A 23862-nucleotide genomic window follows, 5' to 3' on the forward strand; every position below is an offset into this window, starting at 1 on the left:
GCAAGAGAGTTCCAGAAAAACATCTATTTCTACTTTATTGTCTATGCCAAAGCCTTTGACTGTGTGGATCACAATAAAGTGTGGAGAATTCTGAAAGAGATGGGAATACCAGGCCACCTGACCTGTCTCTTGAGAAACCTGTATGCAGGTCAAGAAGCAACAGTTAGAACTGGACATGGAACAACAGACTGGTTCCAAATAGGAAAAGGAGTACGTCAAGGCTGTATATTGTCACTCTGCTTATTTAACTTATATGCAGAGTACATCATGAGAAACGCTGGACTGGAAGAAGCACAAGCTGGAATCAAGATTGCCGGGAGAAATATCAATAACCTCAGATATGCAGATGACACCACCCTTATGGCAGAAAGTGAAGAGGAACTCAAAAACCTCTTGATGGAAATGAAAGTGGAGAGTGAAAAGTTTGGCTTAAAGCTCAACATTCAGAAGACGAAGATCATGGCATCTGGTCCCATCGCTTCATGGGAAATAGATGGGGAAACAGTGGAAACAGTGTCAGACTTTATTTTTTGAGGGGGCTCCAAAATCACTGCAGATGGTGACTGCAGCCATGAAATTAAAAGACGCTTACTCCTTGGAAGAAAAGTTATGACCAACCTAGATAGCACAGTGAAAAGCAGAGACATTACTTTGCCAACAAAGGTCCGTCTAGTCAAGGCTATGGTTTTTCCAGTGGTCTTGTATGGATGTGAGAGTTGGACTGTGAAGAAAGCTGAGCGCCAAAGAATTGGTGCTTTTGAACTGTGGTGTTGGAGAAGACTCTTGAGAGTCCCTTGGACTGCAAGGAGATCCAACCAGTCCATTCTGAAGGAGATTAGCCCTGGGATTTCTTTGAAAGGAATGATGCTAAAGCTGAAACTCCAGTACTTTGGCCACCTCATGCGAAGAGTTGATTCATTGGAAAAGACTCTGATGCTGGGAGGGATTGGGGGCAGGAGGAGAAGGGGACGAGAGAGGATGAGATGGCTGGATGGCATCACTGACTCAATGGACGTGAGTCTGAGTGAACTCCGGGAGTTGGTGATGGACAGGGAGGCCTGGCGTGCTGCGATTCATGGGATCGCAAAGAGTCGGACATGACTGAGCGACTGAACTGAACTAGAGGGAAGACAAGGGTATTACAGGCAGAAAGAACATACATGCAAATATTTGAAGGTGTGACACAGAGGTTATCTGGAAACTGCAGATAGCTTATCTATCTGACAAGATCTAGACATGACCTAGTATTTGTCAAGGATGGTCTTGTTTTTCATCCTTAAAAGCATGGACTTTATCTTTTTAAGTATGTGTGTGTGTGTGTCTGTGTCTGCATGTATATCAGACATTAAAGATTTGCATTTTAAGTGAATAAGTTTTTGTTTTTCACAATTCAAATGTGGAAGAGCATAATGAACTCCTTCCCATCTATCTGTTATCCAAAATCAACTTCTTTCAGCTGTATTTACACCTCCTTTCTCCTCCAAGCATAATTTCTAAAGCAAATATTTATTCCATCTGTAAATATTTCAACATGCATCTTATCTAAAAGATAGATACCTTTAAAATATATGTGTAAATAATTGGATGATTCAGGTAGCAACTTGAAAGATCTGTTTGTGGAGGGTAATACTGGAGGATATGAAGACTGGCAAGGTTTTGGACTCTCAGTTTGGCTTCATGTGAAGCTTCAGGCTCTAATTCCTGAATCTTGGCTAAACTCCTTATACTTAACCTGTTGGCCTCAAAAATATTGGGCAATTGCACCTCATTCCTGTAGTAATTGGTTACATACTCTTATTTGGAATAAGCATGATGAGCACCTCTCCACTCAGCTCCATTCATACAGTCACAGATAACTGTTCCAAAAATCAACAGCAGAAGAAATACGAAGAGGCCATCCCAGCATTAAGAGATACTCCTATTAGTTGAAGTAAACCAAATGTTCTCTCTTCCAGCCAAACCATTTTCCACCAAAAACTGAATTGTATGTAAACAACTAATGTCAAACATCCACTATAAATTTTTGACATAAAATTTCGGCCATCATAATTTTAATATCCAGTATTGAAATGCAAAAAAACTAATGTAAGTTGAACTTCTTTTAGATTAAGTTCTATTAATATTTTAAATGTTATCAAATAGTAGCTACTAATGGACAGAATAAATAAAATACTATATTTCCATAGGGCAAGTATCCCTCCAAAGAAAAGCAGCAGTGGGCATTTATTATCTCACAGTTTCTATAGCTGGGTCTTTGACTTCCGGTTATCAGGCCGCCATCAGTGTTCGAGTGGGGCTGCCGTCCCGTCTGAGGCTCAGCCTGGGATGGATCTGCCTTCAAGCTCACGTGGTTGTTCGCAGCACTCAGTTTTCTGTGGGCTGTTGGACTGAGGGCCTGAATGTGTCTCTGGTTGTTTGCTAGTCAACAAGCCTGTTCTTGGCTCCTTACCATGTGGGCCATCCCCAAATGACTTACTGCTTCCTGCAAGCCAGCAAGGAAAAGTCTCCCAGTGAGATGGGCTCCATTCTTTTGCAAAACGTTTTATTTTTATTTTTGGCTGTGCTAGGTCTTCATTGCTGTGCAGGCTTTTCTCTAGTTCTGTGATCAGGGGCTACTCTCTTTTGCAGTGCACAGTCTTCTCATTCTATGGCTTCTCTTGTTGCAGAGCACAGGCTCTGGAGCTCGTGGTCTTTAATAGTTGCAATTCCCAGGCTTTAGAGCACAAGCTTAATAATTGTGGCACACAGGCTTAGTTGCCCTGCAGCTTGTGGGATCTTTCAAGGGACACGGGTTCCTTCCCTGGTCTGCAAAGATCCCGTAAGCCATGGAGCAATTAAGCCCAGGCTCCACAACTGCTGAGCCAGGGAGCCTTAGCTACTGAAGCCCGCACGCCTGGAACCTTTGCTCTGCAGCGAAAGAAGCCACCTCAATGAGAAGCCTGCTCACTGCAATGAAGAGTAACCCTAGTACCTGTAACTGGGAAAAGCCGGCATGCAGCAACAAAGACCTAGCACAGCAACCAAATTCCACCCCCCAAAAAGAGTCTTTTTAAAAAATATGGTGGAGATAGACCTTGAGCAAATTATTTAACCACTCCAAGACATAATTCCCTATAAACTGGATGCTCATAATACCTATTATAAAAAGGATTACTGAGTATTAAATAAAGTAATGTATATAAAGAGCTTAGTACAGTCTTTACATTGTAGCTGCTCTGCCACAATTACTTCCAGAAAAGGAAGAAACATCAGGTCACAGATTTGAAAGGGGATACTGAGCCCCCCCCAAAAAAATAAGGAAAGAAGTTAGCTTTTTAAGTATCTTTCAAATACGTAGTATCCTGAACATTTCAGATAAACAAATGTTTTTCAAGCACTTGACAGACTCCTGTAACTCACCTTTCCTGTTTAGCAAGTCTACAAACCCTCCAGTCTCTCCCAGGTTTCCTCATTTTGTCCCGGCTTTATATCAGGAAAGGGGCCTTCTCAGAATATAGTGCAAGTTAAAGATGAAAGGTGTCATAGAACTTTTTCTCCGAACAGAATAATGGGCCTCTCAGTGACACATCACCCTTAATCTATAGATCATAATGACTCTTCAAAAAGCTGACGCAGTGAACTGTTTGAGAACTGCTGCTTAGTGTCAGAGCTTCCTGAGATGATCACATTTTAGTGCCTGTGACTTAACAAAGAGCCTCCAAATGAATGGTTCTGGAAGTTCTCCCACGAATGTAGTTTGTCCCATGCTTACTTATGATGGTACTTGTCTTTTGTGTAGTTTTTGCTCTGATGTTACATTTCTGAAAATAAATTTTAATTATTGTTAATGTGCTTGTGTTTCCAGAATACATTAAGATGGCAGATCACTACGTGCCCGTGCCAGGAGGCCCCAACAACAACAACTATGCAAATGTGGAGTTAATTCTTGACATTGCTAAAAGGATCCCAGTGCAAGTAAGACATGCCAGCGTCTCCTTGAAAACCAAATTCAGCCTTTAAAAAAAAAATTTTTTTTTTTACTGGAGTATGTTTGATTTAAAACGTTGTGTTAGTTTCTGCTGTACAGCAAAGTGAATCAGGTATCCACAGACATATATCCACTATTATGCTTATGTTTTGGAGAATAAAACATATTCTCAGTTTTATATCAGTTGCTTCGTTTGCAAATATTTTCTCCCATTCTGAAGATTGTCCTTTCACCTTGCTTATGGTTTCCTTTGCTGTGCAGAAGCTTTAAGTTTGATTAGGTCCCATTTGTTAATTTTTGTTTTTATTTTCATTACTCTAGGAGGCGGGTCAAAAAAGATCTTGCTGCAATTTATGTCAAAGAGTGTTCTGTGTTTTTCTCTAAGAGTTTTATAGTGTCTGGCCTTTGGTTCAGGTCTTCCACTGTTTTTTAGATTCTTTCCCCATAATAGGTCATTATAGATTATTGAGAAGCGTTCCCTGTGCCAAATTCAACCATTTTACAATTAGGCACGAGGGGATAGCCAGTGAAGAAATTTTAATTTTATATAAAGCACCTTTTCTGAACCTTGATAAGAGCCTTTATAGGGTATATACAGAGAGGGAAAAGAAAGATGAGAAGAGTGAAATGAGTCACCATAAAGTAAACATTATCTAAACGAGATTTGTAAGGTCTTTCAGAGATTGTTCTATCCATTTCACCTTCAAACCTCCCACTAAGTGAAAGTTACCTATTTCCAGTGAAATACTCGTAGTCTAGAACACGGTAGTGTAGAAGGAGGTTTTTTCTTCTCTATCACATTGTTGTAGAGAGTTTAGGCTAAGTGTCTTAAAGCCCAAAGAGGAAAAAAACTTGAGATTTGTATGGCAGTATAACCACTAGATATAAAGGTGGAGTTGGGTGGCCAAAGTAATACAATATACAAAAGAAAACCAGCATTTCTAGAAGAGGCTCTGTAGAGTGTAGTTGAAAGGCCATGAACTGACTTTCCTGAAGCGCAACAATACCAGCTGGATCTTAACATCAATCTCAACTTGTTTTTGACGTCTTCAGAGGTTTTACCACAGTCGACTGCTTATTGTTGTTCTGTAAAAAGTTGGCCAAGAATCAGGCATAAAAGCTGAATTAAGCATTAGGCTGCTATAGCACTATTGTACCTCATGAAGTACGGCCAGTCTTGGTTAGAAAGGAATACAGTTAAATCGTGTTCTTTTTACTACGAATTTTAAGAATGAATCATATTGTGTTCCCTTGTAGGCAGTTTGGGCTGGCTGGGGTCATGCTTCTGAGAATCCCAAGCTCCCAGAACTTCTTCTGAAAAATGGCATCGCCTTCATGGGTAAGCCTTTCTGACGTACTGTTCCTGCTTTTCTGTTTCTCTCTGTCATTTTGGTCCATGTTCCCCCTCTATATTTTGCTTTTCTTCTGTTTAACACATACTAGGCTTTTATTTTTCATCACGTACTGGGCTTTTATATTCATCAATCAGTAACTCTGAGAGTAACCTTCTTCTTCATGTTCTTTTTCTCCTACCATTATCACTTCTTACATTTTGTATCTTGATTGTGTTTTCTGTCCCTGGGTTGTTTTCTATGAGATATGGAGGAGGCTCTGATATCCAGAACACTGGCCTTTAAAAACTTTGTCATTAACCTTAAGAAAACATGTGGAGAAAGGACCTGTTTTTATGTAGAAAAGATGATTGAATACTTAGGCTACCCTGGCAGTGTGCCCTTAAATATGAATCAGTACCTTCACGTTGAAGCATATAGGTTATATTCCTGTAAGTGAGGGTTATTTCTTCCGACTTTTCTGCTCTCCTATAGATAGAGAAAAATCTAGGTTATATGGCAGTAAGTGTTTCTGTCTTTGTCTCAACAATGATGATTATGCTTTGTAAAGCCTATTAATGATAAATCTTCCTTTTGGGTTTCCCTAAGTCCAAGGAGAGTATAATATTTTAGACTTGAACCCCAAAACTTTATTGTCCTTATTTCAGGATAATCATAAAAAAAAGAGAAGACTTTGTTAATCTGGTAGAGTTGGATCATGAAGGATGATTTGTCAGGGATTTAATTCAGCATATATTTACATATATTGAATTCTCTCTGTGTGTAAAAATCTGCTACATTAGGTTCTACAAAGGATACAAAGATGAGCCAAAACATAGCAGTCCCCGTAATCAAGTTTCTGATATGGATAATATGTGATGTGGGGGATACAAGACAAATACAAAAACAATTATATGAAAGACAAAATACTTGAGAAAGAAATGAGGCCAAAATGTTACAGTCAGGATTCTTTTCTTGTTTTGTTTTTAGGTCCTCCAAGCCAAGCCATGTGGGCTCTGGGGGATAAGATCGCATCTTCCATAGTGGCTCAAACTGCTGGTATCCCAACTCTTCCATGGAGTGGCAGTGGTAAGAAATTTTATTTCTTGTTTGTATCTTAAAGTGCAGAAAAGCTCAGTAGGGTATTTGGGACTGTGGCTGGGGGCTTAAGCCTGCTTTAAAATGTATTAAATATTTGACAAGAAATAGAATCCAAGTTGATTGATTGGTAGCTTGTATCTCCTGGCTTAATTGCTGTATCTATGATTCTATCATGTCTTAAGCATATGCGTGTTGTCAGGCCCAAGAGCCTCTTCCATCTTTGTCAAGGGGAGTGCTAACCTTTGCTCCTTTCATACAACATCCTATCATGTCTTAAGAATGTAAATTTTGTACTCGGTTCAGAGATGCTAAACGGTAATGTAAATGATCTTGGGACTTAATTTGGAAAAACTCTGAGGAAATTCATCTGCTTCTGTGGATTCAGATCTATGCTAGGATAGGTCTTCCTAGGCTAGGATCTTCCTCAGAGATGGTCTTCTTAGGTGGAATAGGCCTTTGAACTTGCCTGGGCGATGACTGAAATCACTAAGAAAAAGCTAAAACCCGCTTACTCAGATATTTGCCTGCCAGTAGTTTCCTTCTTTCTTTTTGTTTATTCAGTCTTTATATTTTGAAAATTTTTATATTGGCGTATAGTTGATTAACAATGTTGTGTTAGTTTCAGGTGTACAACAAAGTGATTCAGTCGTATGGATCCACGTATATATTCTTTTTGGCCAGTATTTTCTTAATGTGAGCCCACAATCTGATGACGGTTTGTTTTGCTTGTTTAATACCATTCAACCACTCATTTGCCCTGAAAACTGGGGTCAATAATCAACCTTTCTTCCAAGCATGCAGAAGCCTGAATTTTTTCTAAAAATGATTTATTCTTGACAGATCCCTTAAAGAGTGCCATGTGGATTATTAGAGCTGACAGTATTATGAACTTCTGTTTTGCGGTCCTCAAGCACAGGGAGCAGACACACACTAAAACCTCTTACAAATGGGAGCTACCGTTGTTTTGAGTCTGAACAGATTTGAACTCTTGTTACTCTGGCTCTCCAGGGGAATTGCAATATCCTTTCCAGACCTGCTGGGTCAAACAGTTTAAAATAAAAGGTTGAGTTTGTTCTTGTTTGAATGGAGAGGCTGTACCATTCCCCTTGTGGCTGAGTACAGGGACAGTCAGGAAGCTTGGCGTCATGACTCTGCTGAGGCCAATAAAACCGCCATTTCCATTTCCAAGGGCTCATAAAGATTGAATTATTTCTCAGACCTCTGGCCCTGGAGCAGGCCTGAACACACAAATCGAAGATCCTTTGCTTGCTGAGTTTCTGTGAGAAGTCTGGCATGCTTTTTTTTGTTTGTTTGTCTTGTATTCAGGTCCTTGCGTTTCTGTTTTGGTTTTTTTTAAGTTGCTGCCTATTATCCCTCTTGACTTTTTCCAGCATCAGAACCCAAATGGCCAGATCTTGATATTAGGTAAATCCTGCTAACTCCAAGGACTGATTAGGGTTTTATGGTATTCTTCTTTCTCACATCTACCCTCAAGTTTGAATAAATATGAAAGCATTTTAAGAAAGGTGTAAGAAGAAAATCGACAAGAACAGAAATTCTTGTAGCTGCTTTTAAGTCACTGTTATCTATTGCAGGTCTTTGTGTGGACTGGCATGAAAATGATTTTTCAAAACGAATTTTAAATGTTCCTCAGGAACTATATGAAAAAGGTTATGTGAAGGATGTGGATGATGGGCTGAAGGTAGGTTACTAACTCTGGGGTGTGATCATGTTCAACGGACCAATTATAGTCCCAAATATGGGGATTTGGAGCCTGGTTTATGATATATACCCATGATAGTGTTAGGGTTGTAAGACCAGGAGATGTAGTTTATGTAATAGAATGAGGAAGTGACCTACGTTTCACAAAAACAATTTAAATTTTGTATTGAAGCAAGCCACTCACCTGGACAGAACACTTCTTAGGTGGTTAAATCATAGCTTTAAGGAGGTCCTGATTCTTTCTCCACAACCTGTTAGAGTGTGTGTGTTTGTGTGTGTGTGTGTGTGTGTGTGTGTGGTGGAGTTAGGGGCAAACCGCTTTTTTGCCCCGTTGAGTTCAGAACCGAGAACCCTGGCAGACAGAGATCAAAATGTCAGCTTTAATACGAACAGATATGGTGATGAAAATGTCTTAACTGTGCAGCAACAATCAGATTCGTAAAGTGAACGTCAGTTAAGCAGGCTCACTCACTGGTTACTGGCAATGTGAGTAATCACAGAGACGGCTTTTGCCATTTGGTTTATTGTATGATTGAGAGCTGAGAAAGAACATGTGTTCTGTGTAGTGGGCTTATCTCAAAGGGGAAGAGGCTGAGCTATACATGATCAGTTTCTCCTTCCTAACTGACAGATCAGAGTTCATTCTTTTTTCTTTGGAGAGGAGTGAGGGAGGGAGCTGATAGAGGCTGAAACTGTTCTTCTAATTATTGTCTGTCTATGTAGAAACATGCACCGAAGCAAAAGGAGATCTTTTCTTCAACATTATTTTTTCTTTCCTTCACGGTCCCCTCCAGTTATTTCTCCTTTCACTTTTTAACTAGTTGGAAGTGTCAGTTATGCCACCAGGGAGATGATCAAAGAGCTATATTTTAGAAAAGCGAGCTACTCATGTTTGACTCATCTGCAATAAATTCAAGAGGAACACTGCATGTTCAACTGATTTTGCTCTGTTGCTTGCATTTCAAGTTAAGCATCCTGTAACCTCCTTAATAGGAAGAATTAATATTTCCAATTGAATTGCTGATGTATGTCCTATTTGCTATAATTTGCAAAAGAGTAGAAACCCTTCGTAGGGAATTAGCTATATTGCTTATCAGTTAAAATTCTTTTTTCCTGGTTATAATATAAACATAAAATTTTTGCCAGCCTTTTTTGGTTCATAGATTCATTTAATGACAGTCTTTATTAATAGGTTCCCATAACTATAACTGTTATGATAGTTATGAAATTAGGGTCTTACCATATATATTGTTTTTGTAATCCAAGATTTCTTCTTCCTATATATAAGAATTTTCCTCGTGGCATTAAAATTTTTCTAAAATACTTTAAATGGATGACCTGTGTCTAGAACTTAATGTATGTATTTTAAAGGCCTGCCTTGTTCTTATATCATGTGGGCTCTCCTATTTTTTAGTCTTTCCCACATTTGTGCCTGCTTCTTCAATCATTTATCACCCACTGACTGAGTTCATGCTGATTTTGCTTGTAAGCATAGAAGTTAAGAGAATTTAGAAGAAATGGGACTACGATTGAAGGATTTTCAAAATGGTCTTTTTCTGGTGACACATTTTTTAGATGTTTTTATAATGTAAACTGTATAAGACTGGAATGTTTCAACAAAGGAATGACTCAGTTATTTTAAACTTTTGGTTAACTTTTCCCCAATCTGCTTTTTGCCTTAGCTACAATGTGGATATCTTCCATATTATTACATGTAAAGGCTACCTCAGACCTTTTAATAATAGCATAGCAATCTAATAAATAGGTATATTTTGACTTAATTGGCTCCTTGCTTAATGGGTATATAATTAAATATTCGAAAAGTTTTGGGATCATCTCATCATAAAATACTGTAAATATGAAAAGCACATTTAGGGCATTTGTTTAAAATTAGTTTTCTGACTATTAATGTTTTGGTATCTTGTTATTTTTATCTTTTATAAAAAGTTGAGTGAGAAAAAATTTCTGGATATGTGAGAATCCTGATTTGTTGAGTCTTCTATGTTGTCAAAAGATCAGAAGCTGTGCTGAGGTGGTCAGCTTATACTAAGTGAACTGCCTGTGTTTTCTTTGTCTTTTTTAAAAAGAGAAGTTATGGAACAAAGAAAATGTACACTTTGGTAAATTTTTAAGAAATAAAAAGTATGGTTAAGGCACAAATTCTTGCATATTATAAAAAATTCTAATAATACAGTAATAAATACAGTAAAAAGTGAAAGTTTATATCTACTCATCTTCCCTTTATAAATCACCAGTGGTTGATAGTCTAGACTTGTTTTTTTGTACTTAAATAAGTAAGTGTATGAATGTGTACATAATTTTATATATATATATGTGTGTATATATATAGTTTTACTTTGTTTTTGACCTATATGGGATTATTTTAGATTGAACCATACAAAATTGCCAATATAGAACCATTTTTTACCTACCAAAAAATACAGTTTCTTTTGGGACTTTTCTGGTGGTCCAGTGGTTAAGAATCTGCCTTGCAATGCAGGGGACTTCGTTTTGATCCCTGGTCAGGGAACTAAGGGCCCACGTGCCACAGAGCAACTGAGCCCACACACCACAGCCAGAGAGTCCGTGGGCCACAGTGAAAGACCCCACGTGCCACATCTGAGACCCATCACTGTTGAATAAATAAAGAAGTATTTTTTAAAAAAAGACAAACACAGTTTCTTTTGGATCAATCCATTACTGCAAATACTATTCTGGTACTTCTTTTCTCATCTAATACCGTATCTTCAGGATCTTCAGTAATAAATACAGTAAAAAGTGAAAGTTTATATCTACTCATCTTCCCTTTATAAATCACCAGTGGTCGATATTTTAATGTATATATTAATAGATCTACCAGATGACAGCATTTTTTAAAGGGAGAAAATGCCAGTTTTCTCCTTCTCTACTAATAGCATTCTCACTTCAATTTTTCTCTTTCTTCTTGAAGGCAGCAGAGGAAGTTGGATATCCAGTAATGATCAAGGCCTCAGAAGGAGGAGGAGGGAAGGGAATCAGAAAAGTCAACAATGCAGATGACTTCCCTAACCTCTTCAGACAGGTGGAGTACAAGTTGTTGTTCTTTATCTGAACTAATATGTATATCAGAGATATGTGATTTAATTCACACTATAATTTGGATGTCCAGAAAATATTTAAATTTTTTGTTTGTAACTAATCTAATCATTCGCTTTAACCTCTACCTACTTAGTAGCAGGGGGAAGAAATATCAGTGAAATGTCCAATTCAATCTAAGGTTTTATTCATTTAGCTAATTCAAGCAGTAATTATTCTGTCTTATGTAAAACTGCTCAGTTTCTCAGATAGCTCTTCCCTATATGATTTGTGTGGCTCATAGGCCTTCCTAGTAACAAGGAAGAGTCAGTACCTTCCTATGTTTTTGTGCCCTGCTTGTGCTGACATCTTAGATAAAGTATGTGGGATGGTTAATTCCTGATCTGGATACTCTTGGCTTGGCTTCACTCAGGCTCTCTGAACTTAAGTAATACTGAAAATTCTCCAAGCTAGGCTTCAACAGTGCATAAACTGAGAACATCCAGATGTCCAAGCTGGATTTAGAAAAGGCAGAGGAACCAGAGATCAAATGGCCAACATCTGCTGGATCATAGAAAGAGCAAGAGAGTTCCAGAAAAACATCTACTTCTGCTTCATTGATTACGCCAAAGCCTTTGACGATGTGGATCACAACAAACTGGAAAATTCTTCAAGAGATGGGAATACCAGACCACCTCACCTGCCTCCTCAGAATCTGTATGCAGGTCAAGAAACAACAGAACCAGACATGGAACAATGGACTGGTTCCACATTGGGAAAGGAATACGTCAAGGCTATATATTGTTACCTTGCTTATTTAACTTATATGCAGAGTACATCTTGCGAAATGCCGGGCTGGATGAGGCACAAGCTGGAATCAAGATTGCAGGGAGAAATATCAACCTCAGATATGCAGATGATACCACCCTTATGGCCAAAAGTGAAGACGAACTAAAGGGCCTCTTGATGAAGGTGAAAGAGTGAGTGAAAAAGCTGGCTTAAAACTCCACATTCAAAAAACTAAGATCATGGCATCTGGTCCCATCACTTCATGGCAAATAGATGGGGAAACAGTGGAAACAGTGACAGACTTTATGTTCTTGGGCTCCAAAATCACTGCAGATGGTGATTGCAGCCATGAAATTAAAAGACGCTTGTTCCTTGGAAGACAAGCTATGACCAACCTAGACAGCAAATTAAAAAGCAGAGACATTACTTTACCGGCAAAGGTCCGTCTAGTCAAAGCTATGTTTTTTCCAGTAGTCATGTATGGATGTGAGAGCTGGACCATAAAGCAAGCTGCGTGCTGAAGGATTGATGCTTTTGAACTGTGGTGTTGGAGAAGACTCTTGAGAGTCCCTTGGACAGCAGGAAGATCAAACCAGTTCTGAATATTCAAGTTTTGAATATTCATTGGAAGAATTGATGATGAAGCTCCAATACTTTGGCCACCTGATGCAAAGAACTGACTCATTAGAAAAGACCCTGATGCTAGGAAAGATTGAGGGCAGGAGGAGATGGGGGTGACAGAAGATGAGATGGTTGGATGGCATCACTGACTCAATGGACATGAGTTTGAGTAAGCTCCGGGAGTTGGTGATGGACAGGGAAGCCTAGTGTACTACAGTCCATGGGGTCACAAAAAGCTGGGCAGGACTGAGCAACTGAACTGAACTGAAAATTAAGTCAATAGAGGGGTTTAATGGCATCTTAGATGCAACTGAAGAAATAATTAGCAACTGGAAGGCAAGTCAGAAGAAAGCTCAGACTGAAGCATGAAGAGACAAAAAGGATGAAAAATACAGAAAAGAGCTTGTGAGAGATTATTTGCAAAGATGACCATGATATCTCTTTCCATCCCTGTGTACGCTTCCTTTATAGTATGATTTCGCCTTCTTCCCATAAAGAAATAGTGACTTTTTTTTCCTTCCACCCTTTGAGTTTTGGTTGACCTTGTGACTTGTGTTCACCAATAGAATACAGTAGAAATGGTGACTAGTTTCAAAACCAAAGCTGCAAGTGGTTTCTGGCTTCTGCCCTTGGCCTTTTGGAATGAGCCTCAGACTCGCCTTGTGAAGAGCATAGTCTAGGCTTCTGGAAAAAGAGAGGCCACACAAAGCAGAGATGAGTTGTCTCATCTGAGGCTTCCTAGACCTGACAGTTTCATCTGTACCTTTGAGACATGTACATGAGTTCATATTAAACCTTCCAAGCTTAGTTAAGTTGCTAGATGGCTAACTCCCTGAGTGGCTCCAAGCCAACATCAGCAGAAGAACTGCCCAACTAAGCCCAGCTCAAATTGCTGTAAGCAAAATGGTTAGTGCCCTAAGTCACTGAAATTTTGGTGGTTTGGTAGGCATCAATGGATAACTGACCTAAAAACTGATACCTAAAGGTGTAATGCTGCCCTGGCAAAAAAAGTAACTAAACTACAGCACAACTGCACTAAACTCACACGCTAGTAAAGTAATGCTCAAAATTCTCCAAGCCAGGCTTCGGCAGTACATGAACCGTGAACCTCCAGATGTTCAAGCTGGTTTTAGAAAAGGCAGAGGAACCAGAGATCAAATTGCCAACATCCGCTGGATCATCGAAAAAGCAAGAGAGTTCCAGAAAAACATCTATTTCTGCTTTATTGACTATGCCAAAGCCTTTGACTGTGTGGATCACAATCAACTGTGGAAAATTCTTCAAGAGATGGGAATACCAGACCACCTGACCTGCCTCTTGAGAAACCTGTATGCAGATCAGGAAGCAACAGTTAGAACTGGACATGGAACAACAGACTGGTTCCAAATAGGAAAAGGAGTTCGTCAAGGCTGTATATTGTCACCCTGCTTACTTAACTTATATGCAGAGTACATCATGAGAAACTCTGGGCTGGAAGAGGCACGAGCTGGAATCAAGATTGCGGGGAGAAATATCAATAACCTCAGATATGCAGATGACACCACCCTTATGGCAGAAAGTGAAGAGGAACTAAAAAGCCTCTTGATGAAAGTGAAAGAGGAGAGTGAAAAAGTTGGCTTAAAGGTCAACATTCAGAAAATGAAGATCATGGCATCTGGTCCCATCACTTCATGGGAAATAGATGGGGAAACAGTGGAAACAGTGTCAGACTTTATTTTTTGGGGGGGCTCCAAAATCACTGCAGATGGTGACTGCAGCCATGAAATTAAAAGACACTTACTCCTTGGAAGGAAAGTTATGACCAACCTAGATAGCATAGTGAAAAGCAGAGACGTTACTTTGCCAACAAAGGTCTGTCTAGTCAAGGCTATGGTTTTTCCAGTGGTCTTGTATGGATGTGAGAGTTGGACTGTGAAGAAAGCTGAGCGCCGAATAATTGGTGCTTTTGAACTGTGGTGTTGGAGAAGACTCTTGAGAGTCCCTTGGACTGCAAGGAGATCCAACCAGTCCATTCCGAAGGAGATCAGCCCTGGGATTTCTTTGAAAGGAATAATGCTAAAGCTGAAACTCCAGGACTTTGGCCACCTCATGCAAAGAGTTGACTCATTGGAAAAGACTCTGATGCTGGGAGGGATTGAGGGCAGGAGGAGAAGGGGACGAGAGAGGATGAGATGGCTGGATGGCATCACTGACTCGATGGACATGAGTCTGGGTGAACTCCAGGAGTTGGTGATGGACAGGGAGGCCTGGCGTGCTGCGATTCATGGGGTCGCAAAGAGTCGGACGCGACTTGAGCGACTGCACTAAACTCCACTGATGTGGCATTTGCTTTGAGACTGGCTCATAGGTGACGTCTGGAAAAGATGGTAAGGAGCTTGGTAATGAAGCCTAGAGGAATGATAAAAAAACTTTTGGTGCAGGATGGAACGGAAATGAGGGGAAAGGTCACCCATGTTCTGTAATGATGCAACAGTTACCTGAGGTAATTTGGAAAGCAGAGACTGTACTGAACTCCTAGATCTACTTAAAGAGATCTTTTTAGATAAAGTGTTTAAAGTATCTATTGAATGCTTATGATTGTTTTTTAACTATAAAAAAGAAGTGAACTAAAAAAGGTATTCCAAACTTGTTGAGTTTAAAAATAGAGCTGTTTCTCATTACTGATCTCTCTGGTGCTGGCAAAAAATTTTCAAAGTAAAAAATGACTTCAGAGTAGAGGCCAAATCAGGAGTGCCTGGGAGATCCTTTAAAACCTCAGAAATAATTTAAGAGCTAGGAAAAAAAGGACTTCTAAGAATTTTAAAAACGTTGTCCCACAGCAGCCTGACATGCCCAAGGTATAGAGAGGTCTGTGCAGAAAAATTATAAAAATGTTTTTGGGGCAAGAAGTGAATTTTCAATATGATTCATACGAAACTCATAAACTTTTCAAGATACTTATATTGATGAATGTACCAAAGGGACTGCAAGTGACAGAGACAGTTCAAACTTTAAAGAGGCCTCAGAACTTTCAATTTCCTATGAATAGGAAGCAGACTGGGAAAGTTGTTCAGCTGTAAACATTAGTCATTTCTCGTAGTAAGGGAGATTTTTCCGGACCCCTGAGGGCCGCTAAGAACAGAGGGGAACCATGGATTAGGAAGCCACTCCCAGGGATCAGAATTGAACCACAGAGAAAAGCAAAACAAATTCCATGCCTGTGGAATAAGGAAACCTGACAATGTCTACCCATCTGGACTTCAGAATTGGTGTGGACCAGTGACTGTTACGGAGAAGGCAATGGCACCCCACTCCAGTACTCTTGCCTGGAAAATCCCATGGACGGAGGAGCCTGGTAGGCTGCAGTCCATGGGGTCGCTAAGAGTCGGACCCAACTGAGCAACTTTACTTTCACTTTTCACTTTCATGCATTGGAGAAGGAAATAGCAACCCACTCCAGTGTTCTTGCCTGGAGAATCCCAGGGATAACCTGGTGGGCTGCTGTCTCTGGGGTCGCACAGAGTCGGACACGACTGAAACGACTTAGCAGCAGCAGCAGTGACTGTTAATGTACCTCCTATTGTTTCTCCTTTGAATTGGAGTATTTTTTAATCCCCATTTTATCATTAAATGTTGGAAGTGTTGGGGACAGATAATTTGTCTTTTTAGTTCCCAGATCTTTGCAAAAATAGGAGGAGCTGCACCCAAGAAGTCTCTTTTGCTTGTGGACATGACTTGTGTGACTCATGGGAAAATGGACCTCGGGCCTGATGCCATGATTGGATGACTTAGGGGGTCTTGGGAGGGGGTGAGTCTGTTTTGCATGTGGGAAATATGTGAATTACTGCCAGAGGCAGACCATAGTAGCTTGTTTGTAGAGATGGCTGCGATAACTCCTCCCATCTTTGTATGTATATCCGTTGGCAGTGTGACTTTGGCTTTTCTCACATTAAGAGATGACATCTCTTTTCCCACCCCAAAAGCAGAGACATGACTTTGCCAACAAAGGTCCGTCTAATCAAAGCTATGGTTTTTTCAGTAGTCGTGTATGGATGTGAGAGTTGGAATATAAAGAAAGCTGAGAGCCAAAGAATTGATGCTTTTGAACCGTGGTGTTGGAGAAGACTCTTGAGAGTCCTAAAGGAAAGATTCTGTTGGCTGGTGGGTCTTTGGAGCCTCAACTGGAACAGCTCGTCTCTATTGCATGTGACCTCTCACCCTCCAGTAGGCTAAACTGAATCCTAAAGGAAATCAACCCTGAATATTCACTGAAAGAACTGATGCTGAAGCCGAAACTCCGATACTTTGGCCACCTGATGTGAAGAACTGACTCATTTGAAAAGACCCTGATGCTGGGAAAGTTTGAAGGCAGGAGGAGAAGGGGATGACAGAGGATGAGATGGTTGGATGGCATCACCGACTCAGTGGACATGAGTTTGAGTAAGCTCTGGGAGTTGGTGGTGGACAGGGAAGCCTGGCGTGTTGCAGTCCATGGGGTCGCAAAGAGTCAGACACGACTGAGCAACTGAACTGAACTGAATCTTAGCTGGCCTTGTGGCTTGCTTAGACCATTAGAATGTGGCCAGAGTGGTATTGTGTAAGTTCTGGAGGTTAGTGCTTGTATAGGCTTGCAGCTCTGTCTTCACCCACTTCTTAGAGCACTGCATTGAAGAAGGCCTGGTTTAGCCTACTGGAGGGTGAGAGGTCACATGCGATAGAGATGAGCTGTTCCAGTTGAGGCTCCATAGACCCACCAGCTAACAGTTGACACAGACCGTCAGGCATTTGAATGAGACCATTCGGCCCCACTCAAGTCACCAGATGATGATATGCACATTGAGTGACCACAGGCACCACCAGAATTGCCTAGATGAGCACAGCATCACAAGCAAAGAAAATGGTTGGTGTCCTAAGCAAGCTGCTGAGTTTTGAGGTGACTTGTTATGTAACAGAACAGAGCATAAGAGATTTGGCACATAGAAGACAGTGAAATCATCTAACATTACATACTTTGAGTCTCAGAGGAGAAGAGAGAGCAAATGGAGCAGAAGCAATGTTTGAAGAAATCACGGAATGGAAGCAACATTTGAAGCATCGTTGCATCGTGATTGTCCTCAGTCATGTCCAAGTCTTTGTGACCCTGTAGCCCGCCATGCTCCTCCAGCCATGGGATTTTTCAGGCAAGAATACTGGAGTGGGCTGCTATTTCCTCCTCCAGGGGCTCTTCCTGATTGAGGGATCAAATCCATGTCTTCAGCATTACAGGTGGATTCTTTACCTGCTGAGCCACTGGGGAAGAGACAACGGCTAAGAATCTTTCTGAACTAATGAACTAATGGCTCAGAATTTCTTGAAAAGGTATCAAGCTTAGACTCAAAAACCACGATGAGCCCTGCAAGAAGTATAGAGAAAACCACATCTAAGCTTATCAGAGTAAATCTGCCACCTCACTCCCCAAAAAAAGAGAAAATCCTAAAGCAGCTGGAAAAAACAGATTACTTTCAAAGGAATGACAGTAAGATTGTTAGCTCTCATCTCAGTAGAAACAAGAAAACATTGGGGTATCTTTAAAGTGCCGAAAGAAAATGAATGCTAGTATAGAATTCTATATCTAATGGGAATATGCTTCAAAACTGATGAAAGTTCTTTGACTACAACAATATGTAATGTAATGTGAACCAGGAAAGTTTTTCATCTGGAGCAAATTGTACATTTGGCTGTTTGGAATTAATGGTAATACTTTGCCCTTTTCTGGAATTTGTGTGTGTTTTCATAATATTTTGTTCTTTGCCCTTGTAACATGTGTTTAGGTATCCATCAGTTAATATTAGTTATATAATTGAGAATACAGTGTTTTAAGAATAGATGAGGGTATGAACTATATATATATATATATATAAATAAAATTTTTTTGTGTGTATTTCTAACATGGTCCCTGACACTCCCAGGCATTTATTTGCCTATTGAAGTGGAAGCAGCTTATCAAAATAGAAAAGTACTTACCCCTTAAGAATTTGTCCTATTTTCTTGTCTAATATAGGTTCAAGCTGAAGTTCCTGGGTCTCCTATCTTTGTCATGAGACTAGCCAAACAGTCTCGTCATCTGGAGGTGCAGATCTTAGCAGATCAGTATGGCAACGCTATCTCTTTGTTTGGTCGTGATTGCTCTGTGCAACGCAGGCATCAGAAGATTATTGAAGAAGCTCCTGCTGCTATCGCTACTCCAGCAGTATTTGAACATATGGAACAGGTATGTATGTGAAAAGCTCGAAGTTTTGTTTTCTTGCACAGAACTACTACTCATTTAATTCATATGCCCATCTGAGAATAGTGCAATATCAGGCAATGATTCTGGATAATTGATAAGTTCTATCCTTCAAGAGGGAGAGGACAGAGATATATCTATGGCTGATTCATGTTGATGTATGACAGAAACCAACACAATATTGTAAAGCAATTGTCATCCAATTAAAAGTACATTTTAGAAAGTATTCTTTACCTAGAGGAAAAATAAAAATTTTCTTTCTTTTCTCCTTCTAGTAGAGATGCCAGTGAACACTGCAAACTCTAAATTAGTTAATGCTTTTGACAAAGAATTTCAGTGTACTATTTTGAGAAGGGATAAAGACATGTTTGGGGATCTTTAATCTTATGGTTTGGTTCTTTAATAAGCACGTGATAAGCTGGTGGTTAAGCTGGTAGTTCCATTTTCTAGATTGATTATCCCTCAGTCTTCAGATGCATTTATTCAAGTCCTTTATCTCTTACAAGGTACTCTAAGTAGCTTTCAAGTTTACATATTCTGTATTATTTTATGAAAAAAAGAATCTCTCAGCAGTTTTATAGGGTCCCTTGGAATTAGCTGTAGTTTAGAAATCTGAACATGGTCTTTTTTGGAACTCAATCTTCATCTTATTGGAGATATGTTTTCCATTTCTTTTTTTACCCCTGGATTCCCAAGAAGCTAAATATATGGTTGTCTGTGTTTTTACATTTCATTTCTACGTGTGTATGTTTGTGTGTGTATTGAGATTTATTCTTTAACTACTATTAGTAGTTAAAGTAGTAGTAAAGTGACTTCCAAAATACAGTGGCTTAGGGAGTTCCCTGGTGGCTTAGTGATTAGGATCCTGGGCTTTCAGGTTCAGGGATTGAACCTGCCATGGCCAGGTTCAATCCCTGGTTGGTAAACAGGGATCCTGCAAGCCATTCAGTGCGGCCAAAGATAAAAAACAAATATAAAACCCCCAAAATACACATTTCAGTTCAGTTGCTCAGTCGTGCCTGACTCTTTGTGACCCTATGAACCACAGCACACCAGGCCTCCCTGTTCATCACCAACTCCCTGAGTTTACCCAAACTCATGTCCATTGAGTCAGTGATACCATCCAACCATCTCATCCTCTGTCGTCCCCTTCTCTTCCTGCCTTCAATCTTTCCCAGCATCAGGGTTTTTTCAAATGAGTTAGCTCTTTGTGTCAGGTGGCCAAAGTATTGGAGGTTCAGCTTCAACATCAGTCCTTCCAATGAACACCCAGGACTGATCTCCTTTAGGATGGACTGGTTGGATCTCCTTGCAGTCTAAGGACTCTAAAGAGTCTTCTCCAGCACCACAGTTCAAAAGCATCAATTCTTTGGCACTCAGCTTTCTTTATAGTCCAACTCTCACATCCATACATGACTACTGGAAAAACCATAGCCTGATTAGAAGGATCTTTGTTGACAAAGTAATGTCTTTGCTTTTTAATACGCTGTCTAGGTTGGTCATAACTTTCCTTCCAAGGAGTAAGCGTCTTTTAATTTCATGGCTGCAACCACCATCTGCAGTGATTTTGGAGCCCAGAAAAATAAAGTCAGCCGCTGTTTCCACTGTTTCCCCATCTATTTGCCATGAAGTGATGGGACCGGATGCCACGATCTTAGATTTCTGAATGTTGAATTTTAAGCCCAGGTCTCCTGCATTGCAGGTGTGTTCTTCACTGAGTGAGCCACAAGGGAAGGCCATTTCCTAGAAGAGAACAGCAAACTACAGCTAGCAGGCGAAATCCAGCCTGTCACCTATTTTGTCAACAAAATTTTTATGTAACACAGCTTGCTAATTTATTTATCTATTATCTATGGCTGTTTTATCTCTGCAGTGACAAAATTGAGTCATTGTGACAGACACTGTATGGCCCACAAAGCTGAACATAATTATTAATTGCCTTTTACTGAAAGTTTGCCAACCCTTGTCTTAAGGTGTCATCATCTTCATTATTAAAGCTGGCCTACAAGAACTTGTTCACATTGTAGTGTGTTGGCGGGGGGGAGAGAGGACTTGGAAGACAAGCTTGTATACCTGTGGCTGATTCATGCTGATGTTGTGGCAAAAACCATCACAGTGTTCTTTATCCTCCAATTAAAATAAATTAATTAATTAAGTGAGATCCAGAAGTCACACATCTTACTTCTGCTCACTTTTCACCAGACAAAATTAAGTTACACAATCACACCTAGCTGCATTGGCTGTTAGGAGTTGTAATTGCTAGTTGAGCAGCCTTATGCTCAGCTGAAATTCAGGAGATTGTATTGCTAAATGGATGACGCAAAGAAAAGTTACTGGAGGGCGTTTAACATTCTGTGTCTCAGTCTGCTCCTCTGGCTACCCATTATCCTTTCACACCCTTTTTCTTACTCTTAGAACTTACTTAGCCTTCCCCCATAGAAGACAGCCCCAGGTCCCATCCAGTTAACTATGTTCAACCCAAAGTCCAGGCTCTTTAGATGGTGTGCAGTCCTCTGTTATATGTGCATGTAGCTTTTTATGGACCAGTAATCACAAATTACCTTGTGACACCTCCTTTCGCCTTATATAGTGCTGAGTAGGAACAGGATGGCTCCCATTTAGAAAAAAAGAATGAAAAACAGACAATAGTCACTGGTCCACAGCAGTCACATTCTTGTAGGCAGGGACTGTGGTCATCTCCTGTCATGCGGTGGAGTAACTCTTCAGTGAGCCCTCTGACTCCCCTTGGTTCTGCTCTCTGAAAGTAAATTCTTTGCCCGTCTTTAAGGCCTTATTCTCTAGGATGTTCTTCCTTGTTCACCTCCCTCTGTGGTTGAGCTTGGGTGATCACGCCTTCTTTAGAAGAACTTTCCCAGCTCACCTCCTGAGTGCAGGATTGGGGCCACAAAGATTACTGAGATTATCAGTCATGGGTTTGGAAAGCCAGGTTTTTGGTATGTTTAGCAATATGATTCATTCAAAACTGAGTAAGTTTCTGGACTCCTTGCTTCTCGTCAGCTTCACGTAGGAGTAATCATACCCAAGGTTTCTCTGGACATAATGTTTTCCTCTTTATTTACTGCCTTCTGCGTTCAGCCCTTTTTCTCTCCTCCATTCAGTAAGACTACCTCGAGGCCAGCTGAAACTACAGCAGCCGCCCTTGATCTCATCTTTGACTGGGTTGCTTCAAGGCAAGATTATCATCTTTAGTTTAGGGGTCCAAAGCCTTTTGGTTTTTTCGCATTTTGACTTTTTCTAGCCATTTTTCCTAGGGCTTAGTTGGTATTTTGTTTGCATTCCAAGTTACTTTAGGAGACAGTTTACCAAATGTGTGTGTGTTTGCCTCGGTGTGTGGCTTGCAGTATCTTAGTTCCCCAACCAGGAATCAAACTCATGCCCTCTGCAGTAGACACGTGGAGTCTTAACCACTGTACTGCCAGGGAAGTCCCTCCGAATGTTTTCTTATGCCTCACAAGGAGGTCACCAGTTTTCCAGTTTGCAGTATCTGTTTCCTTGAGAGCTACTACCCTATTTTTAACTCAGTATCACATCAGTTTTTTTAAACAGCAACATCCTTCCTGAATTTAATAGTTTCTGTATTGATTAGCGTACAGGTTAAGCTATTGTAGTAACGAAATCTAAAAAATACAACCGCACAATAGGTTAGAAATTTATTTTTCATTTCATTCATAACCTGAGGTGATTAGGACCATTCTGCTCCACGAGACCATTTTGGGATTCAGGTTCTTTCTGTTTGGTTTTGTCACTCTTAGTATGTTCTCAGCTGCATGATGAGACAGGCTTGCAGTGTCATGACCACATTCCAGTCCGTAGACAGGAAAAAGCTGAGAATAGAGGGTAAGCAATTCCTTTTCAAAACATGAATCAGGGATTACCCTTCACCCACCCATTCTGACATTGCATTTGTTAAAACTTTGTCACTTGCTGTCAGAGTGGAAAATCTAGTCTCTAGCTGGACACCCATGTTTCTAGGAAGAATACTGGAAATACAGTGAAGACTCTGCCATGGTGCTTTATCTTGCCTGCATAAGGTGGGATTACCTATGACCCCAGGTGGAAAACACTGTTTTCACTCAGCTTTGAACTGAGTTTGTCATCCATGTATAGGAATCTTGTGTAATAATCAAAGAGGGTGAAATTTACTCTCATATGGCCACAAGCCTTTGGTGGTTCCCATAAACTCTGGCTCTTTGAGAGGGCGAAGCTTCAGACGAGCAGTGGGCCATCCGCTGGATCAGGTGAGGTACTTAGATTGGCTTCTCTTTCTTCTTTGAGTGTGCGGTGAAACTTGCCAGGATGGTTGGTTATGTGAGTGCGGGGACTGTGGAATACCTCTACAGCCAGGATGGCAGCTTCTACTTTCTGGAACTGAACCCTCGGCTACAGGTGGAGCACCCCTGTACAGAGATGGTGGCCGATGTCAACCTCCCTGCCGCACAGCTCCAGGTGAGTCACCCTGCTCTCGGCTCAGAGGGTTGCCTAGAGAAGTTTGGAATGACAAATGCATGCCAAACTGGCTCAACCTGCCTTTGTTAAGAGGAAAGTGCCTCCTATCCAAGTCTCATGTGATGCTCCTCTCTTGCGCTGGATGACTTGGGATGTGTGGGTGGGTTTTCCTGATATGGAGCAATTCTGGAGTATTTCTTTTTAGCCTGACACATCTGATATAAAATGTCATATTTTTGCAAGACCCTTTACAAAGAATATGCTATATTCAGCTATTTCAATTCTGAGAAACCTTGCTTTTTAATTGTCCTCTATTCCTTTTTCCTCCCTGGAGAAGGAAATGGCAACCCATTCCAGTATTCTTGCCTGGAAAATCCCGTGGGGCAGAGGAGCCTGGAGGGCTACAGTCCATTGGGTCATTTTTTTAAGTTTCCCTGGTGGCTCAGTGGTAAAGAATCCACCTGCCAATGTAGGAGATATGGATTTGATCTCTAGTTTGGGAAGATCCCCTGGAGAAGGAAATGGCAACCCACTCCAGTATTCTTGCCTGGGAAATCCCACGGGGC

At 40.5% G+C, this 23862-nt stretch overlaps 1 protein-coding gene and 1 non-coding gene across 8 annotated transcripts in view; one reads left to right on the forward strand and one right to left on the reverse strand.

Annotated features, from left to right (window-relative positions):
- Positions 1–23862, forward strand: part of ACACA (acetyl-CoA carboxylase alpha) — a 288741-nt gene that overhangs the window by 99258 nt on the left and 165621 nt on the right. For all 7 annotated transcript variants that reach the window (XM_025281124.3, XM_044939574.2, XM_044939575.2 and 4 more), the window contains 7 exons: positions 3845–3954; positions 5225–5306; positions 6289–6387; positions 7995–8101; positions 11072–11182; positions 18605–18814; positions 23126–23296. In XM_025281124.3, coding sequence (XP_025136909.1) covers positions 3845–3954; positions 5225–5306; positions 6289–6387; positions 7995–8101; positions 11072–11182; positions 18605–18814; positions 23126–23296 — 890 coding nt within the window. The remainder of the gene's footprint in view (positions 1–3844; positions 3955–5224; positions 5307–6288; positions 6388–7994; positions 8102–11071; positions 11183–18604; positions 18815–23125; positions 23297–23862) is intronic.
- LOC112584155 lies at positions 6534–6661 on the reverse strand. The gene has a single exon (XR_003108498.1). It is a non-coding gene; the product is annotated as a U6atac minor spliceosomal RNA (small nuclear RNA).

Source organism: Bubalus bubalis, chromosome 3 (genome assembly GCF_019923935.1).
Source record: "Bubalus bubalis isolate 160015118507 breed Murrah chromosome 3, NDDB_SH_1, whole genome shotgun sequence".
In the NCBI taxonomy this organism is placed as follows: domain Eukaryota; kingdom Metazoa; phylum Chordata; class Mammalia; order Artiodactyla; family Bovidae; genus Bubalus; species Bubalus bubalis.